Source organism: Ochotona princeps, chromosome 6 (assembly GCF_030435755.1).
Source record: "Ochotona princeps isolate mOchPri1 chromosome 6, mOchPri1.hap1, whole genome shotgun sequence".
NCBI classification, from domain to species: domain Eukaryota; kingdom Metazoa; phylum Chordata; class Mammalia; order Lagomorpha; family Ochotonidae; genus Ochotona; species Ochotona princeps.
The window spans coordinates 42,540,999-42,546,998 of record NC_080837.1 but is presented as its reverse complement, the minus strand read 5'-3'; the positions used below and the strand labels follow the sequence as shown (position 1 = coordinate 42,546,998).

Sequence of the window (6,000 nt, the reverse complement as noted above, 5' to 3'; positions counted from 1 at the left end):
TGGAAAAAATAACCAAAACATTGCCCTAGGACCATGGACTTGAATTCCGCCTCACTCTGCCACAATTGTCACTCTGGTTAAGTCTTTCTGATTACATTTTCTCATTACCTAAAAAAACCAAAAAAGGTAAATCAGAGTCCTTAAAAAACTGATTCTATAGTCAATTTCAACTTGTTGGTGCTTCCAGTGAAAAAACAATTTGAAATAATTAAAATCTTACCACCATAACTCCACTTTCAAATTTCTGATAAAGGTCTTACTTGTCTTCCACCTTTTTATGTGCGAGGCAAAACGAAGCAGCAGAGGAAAAGCAGTTACCCAGCTAGACAGCATGATGTAGTGCTCACAAAACAGTTTACTTAATGAGAAATCCATCTAACAGTCTGTTTATTTGGGCTGCAGGTATCACAATTGATATCCCCTTAATATTGGACAGAAAAATCATTATTTTCCAGGAAAGACAGCAATGCAACAAAGCTGCTTTCCCTCTTGCTTAGCCTGATAACATATATTCACAAATGAAAATAATTCTACAAGTGTTATTCCCCACACAGATCCCCCTAACACCTGCTCTCAAATTCTCTTACCAGAGAACTTACATAACAGACTATTCTGCTTGATCTATGACAATAAACAGACCTGGGTTTCCTTGTATTTCTTTCTTGGCATCTCACTCTCCTCACTGTCTCCCCAACATTTATACGAGTGTTCTGAAGCAGTAAGCCAAGCCTGAATGATAACCACCACAGCCCACTAGAACTGAGCATATGCCAGTCACTTACAAATGTAATTGATTTGGGCCTGGCGCGATAGCATAGTGGTTAAAGTCCTCGCCTCGAACACGCCAGGATCCCATATGGGCGCCGGCTCTAATCCTGGTGGCCCCGCTTCCCATCTAGCTCCCTGCCTGTGGCCTGGGAAAGCAGCTGAGGATGGCCCAAAGCTTTGAGATCCTGCACCCATGTGGGAGACCTGGAAAAAGCTCCTGGCTCCTGACATCAGATTGGCTCAGCTCCACTGTTGCAGCCGCTTGGAGAGTGAATCATCGGACAGAACATCTTCCTCTCTGTCTCTCCTCCTCTCTATATATCTGCCTTTCCAATAAAAATAAATATTAAAAAAAAGTAACTGATTTGATTTTCCAGGTTTGATTCCCTTATGAATTAATCATTCCTTCAGACTCTGGAGGCTTTCCCTCATAGTGTACGGTTCCTGATCATTTCTTCCAAGATCCCTTGGACACGGTTAAGTGTATTGGTACACTAGAGGGGCACGTGGCTCTCTAGCAGATAACTAAAATGGAGAAGAACTAGTGGGAAATTGCCCTCTACCCATATACATAAAATCAGCCCACCGTGCCCAGCTTTGCCCATCATACCCATGAGCCTTAGAGGCCAAGATTCCCTGTCAGAAAACACCAGCCATATTCACGGTTACACCTACTGTGAATAGCCTCATTCATGTGGGGAAAGCAAAGTAATTGCAGTTTAGTGTTTCTCAAACCACAGCATGCACACGGATCAGCAGGAGACTTTGTTGAAAGCACAGTTAAAGGTCTGCAGAGGAGTCTAAACCTCTGCATTCCTAACAAACCTGAATACAACACTGACACTGACACTGCTGGGACTAGAAAGGTCCTGGAACCACTGCTTTCTCACAGTGAGCACATTCTACCCTGGAGGTCTTCTTGTGGTTGGCTACTACCCAGAAACCAGCGCAGCACAAAACCCCTAGGACCTCTGATTAGAGAATTCTGTGCACACAGGGGCTACCACCTCTAGATCTTGTTTCCCACCCAGACCACTATGCTACAGTTTTCTGGCTCAGCTTCACCCACCAGCTGCTTTGCCACCAACTCAAGCATTAGTGGTATGATTCCTAAGCCCCAAGCTTGCTTCATTAGGTCTGAGCTGGGCCCCTAGAATAAATAAGACACCCTAGGTGATTCTAACACATTCTGAGACTCTGGGTGAAGAAAATGTGTATAACACCTTTAATAGATTAGAGAAAACACTGTATTATAGGGTTAAAACTGTGCATCAAAGAAGGGGACCAAGTGCGTTGGAAAAAAAACAATCAGAACTTGAGCATTTGATAATATGGTCAAGAACGAATTGCTGGGGCCAGTGTGGTGGCTTATCAGGGTAATCCTCTGCATACAGTGCCAGTATCCCCTATGGGCACCAGTTTGTGTTCCAGCTGTCCCACTTCTGATCTAGCCCCCTGCTAAAAGCCTGGGAAAGCAGTGGAGGATGGCTTACATCCTTGGGAGACTCTGACGGAGTTCCTGGCTGCTGGCCTCAGACTGGCTCAACTCTGGTTGTTGTGGGCATTTGGGGAGTGAGCCAATAGAGGGAAAACCTGTTTTTCCTCTCTCTGTAAATCTGCTTCTCAAATAAAATGAATAAATCTTAGAGGAAAAAAAATCAATTTCCTTACCAATCTGAACATTCACTTAAGGGCCTTCATGGTTAATGGCAGTGTGTTATGTCCTTTTCTTCAAGGCACACAAAAAAACGAAGGGATGTCTTAAGTAGTCTATAGATAATTTTTCAATGCAGGAATGACCACAGACACATTCACTTAGTGGTCAAAACGTCAAAATGAATCAAAGTATCAAAGGAATGGTCATTTGTTCTTCTGACTAAATAGACAAAACTATAGTAGCTCACATATAAGAAGGCTTTGAGAAGTTACAAAAAATTCACATTATAATTTCATTTCTCCACAAAGTTCTGAAAATCTTCCATCTTCATACATACATTTTAAAATATATATTCATGACCCTGAAATCAATTAACAAAAATAAGGACCAAACACTAATCAACACTATTAAAATAGCAGAAGCAAACATCCAATATAAAAATTAACTTTACAAATGAAATATCCCTCCCCTCCCCCCCCGCCCCTCGGAGAGGCTATAGTTCGGCTACTTGGTCTCTGCTGGGGCAGATGCAGCATCTTGAGGGCTGCTGGTCTCTGCAAGTTCAGCCACAGGCCCCGTGACAGCAGCAGGGATCTCAGAGTGAGCAGGGACAGCCTCGGGAGTGCAGCTGTCTCCTGCCTGACTCGGGACGGTCTCAGTGTGACTGGGGGTGGGACTGGTCTGAGAAGCTGGGGTTTCTTGACTGGCGCTGGCATCTGTGGGACTGGGTGTAATGTCAGTTTGAGCAGGTAGGGCTTCTTCTTCTGTGTCCATTTCTGTGTCTTGATTTTGAATTTCCTCACTTTCTTCAACCATAGCAGGTGGTAGCTGTAAGAAGGTCTAACAAAAAAAGAATGCAAATGAAAAATATCATTGTGGTTTTTTGAAGTCCAACTCTCACAATGATATCATTTTTATAATAGATACTATTTATACTAGAGTTCCCCAAAACACTCCTGGTCATTTCACATTACAGATATAACACCTCTGATGACAATGACCTATATACTCCTAGTGTCAAGAAATATATCGACAAAAATATCATTCATAAATGATTAGAAATGAAAACATGTTAAAATTTTAGGCAAAGGAATTTGCTATAATTTCTGAGATAAAAAAATGCCTGCTCATTAGGACTGACTCAGAAACGGCCTAACTTTAATCAAGACGCCCTAGCGGGGAGGGCACAGCAGAACACAAGCTTCTCTCCCATCCAAGCAGAAAACTGAAGCCGGAGCAGGTGTTTGGCCCAGCCGGTTAAGCTCCACTTGGGAAGCCTGTTGCCCCAATGGGAGACTGCTTGGAATCCTGGCTACTCCACTTTCAACGAGCCTAAGAAGGTTGCAGATAATGGCCCAAGTGCTTGGCCACCTGGGAGACCCAAATGGAGGTCCTGCTTTCCAGTTCCAGCCCGCCTTAGCCCTGACTGATGTGGACATTGCTGTAATTCTGCCTTTTAAACAAATCCTAAATAAACAGCAATAAAACAAAACTAGAGTCAATCTGTGAGGGCAATTGAAAGAGTTGATGAAAAAAAACATTTATTTAGGTATGAAAATGCACACTAAAAATTTTTTAAATTACTATGCATTTCCCATGAACAGCTGAAGACCCTTCTCATAGGCTTAACTCTTTTACTACACATTCATCAGAAGTTCTGTTTACCTTGGGAATTGAAAGCTTTAGAAGAACCACTCATAATAGCAACAAAACTCATGAAATGCTTTGGGAAAAAAATAACAAAATATGTATAGAGTTTTCATGCTGAAACTATAGAATACTGATGAAAGAATTAAAAGATCAAATAAGTGGGAAGCTTTATCATTCCCAAATGGATCCTAAAAGGTTCTCCTCAAAACATCCTACACAGTCTGCATTTTGGGGCTAAAACTTGAACATCTGATTATAAAATATATATGCAAAAGCAAAGAAGATAAAACAATCTTGAGAAAGATTGAAGCTAAAAGACTCACATCATCTGATTTCAAAGCTTCTTATAAAGCTATGGTAATCAAGGCAGTATAGCAATGGCAAAAGACACAGTACACTTGAGTGGGACACAGAGCTCAGGAACAGACTCCCATACATGGTCAACTGATTTTCTGATGAAACATGATATGCAATTCAATGGAGAAAAAACCAGCCAATTCAAGAAATGGTGCTAAAACAATCATACATGCACATGTAAATGATCAAAACTCTATATTGTACCATAGAAAGCAATTAACTCAAAATGTACATGTCTAAAAGTATAATATATATATGTATGCATGTATATATAATTTTGAGAAAACTTACCTGATGATAATGATGTGTAGTCTGTATCAAATGCATATACATGTTGTATACAAAGTTTGCCATCTGGGGCATATTCTTTATTATCTGCACTTCATGAGATGGTCTTTCTCCATTCTACAAGGTAATCCCCCAAAACAAAACAAAAATATATCTTGTGAAAAAACCCCACAATCTAACATTTCAATATAAGCTTATTTATTGACACTAGGAAAAAGCAAAAAGCATGATGAAAGGACGTAAGAAGTGTGAGAGGCCAGAAAGGAGTACAGGAAGAGCAGTGACTACACTGAGGTTCAGAGAAGCCAGAGATGAGCAGTGTAAGAGAACCTGGGTAACAAAACAATTTCAGGCTGGAAAGTGAAACAGGAGTTTAACCTGATCAAATCATGCAGTAGAAAAAATTTTCCCCATCTACTTGAAATAATTTTTTTTCCCATCTACTGAGAGCCAGCCAGATACATGGAGATTTTCTACCTGCTGGTTCACTTCCCAAATGCCTGTACCAGTGCAGGTGGGGCCATTGTGAAGGCAGGGGCCCCTGACATTTAGATGCAGAGCTAGAGCATATTGGGGTGATTCTTAAAGAGGGTCCTCTGACAACAATTTGAGAATCACTGCTTTATCAGTGTACATAAGCAAGGAAAACATTTTCACTTCTTCTTAAATATCATTAAAGGTGAATAACATTCCCACATATAATCAATTAAATTTTTAAAGGTTTCATTCTCTCTGAATTAATGAACAATCCAGAAAAACACAGTGGAAAATAAATGTACAGTAAGAAAAAGAAATATATCTTAAAGTGATAAACTAAAGCACATAAAGTTAACAAAATTTTAGCACATTAAATGGTATTTTTCAGAATTGAGAAGTGTGAGGGAACTTCACAAAGTATGTGGAAAATGATTTAAAAGATGTTTATGTTGGTTCAAAAATATTTGAAATCTACAAGCTTATGGACACTACACATTTTTCATCCACTTTCGGAGACCTCTCATATTATATGTAAAATGTGCATGGACTCCATCACTTTTTGGTCAATTTTAACAACCATCACAATTTTGATGTGCAAAAACTGCCACAATTTTACTACTACTGCTAGGAAATGGTGCCTTCAAAACACAGAAGGCTTGTTTATTTTATGATAGTTTTGTTGGGAGCTGCTTCTGTCAAGATGCAGAGCTTTTTGTCTTCCCCAACTATGCCCTTAGCTTAAAGTGCAGAGATGTGTGCAACCGCTAGCAGCTTGAATCCCTGAGAACTGTCCAAAGTTCTGG

General features: G+C 40.3%; 1 protein-coding gene across 1 annotated transcript in view; it reads right to left on the bottom strand.

Moving 5' to 3' along the window:
• Positions 1 to 1,970: 1,970 nt before the first annotated feature.
• The window catches only part of AQR (aquarius intron-binding spliceosomal factor), an 85,095-nt gene continuing 81,065 nt past the window's right edge, over positions 1,971 to 6,000 (bottom strand). Inside the window, exons 34-35 of the mRNA XM_004578440.3 lie at positions 4,724 to 4,837; positions 1,971 to 3,265 (exon numbers count right to left, since the gene is read on the bottom strand). Coding sequence (XP_004578497.3) covers positions 2,930 to 3,265; positions 4,724 to 4,837 — 450 coding nt within the window. The 3' untranslated portion in view covers positions 1,971 to 2,929. The remainder of the gene's footprint in view (positions 3,266 to 4,723; positions 4,838 to 6,000) is intronic.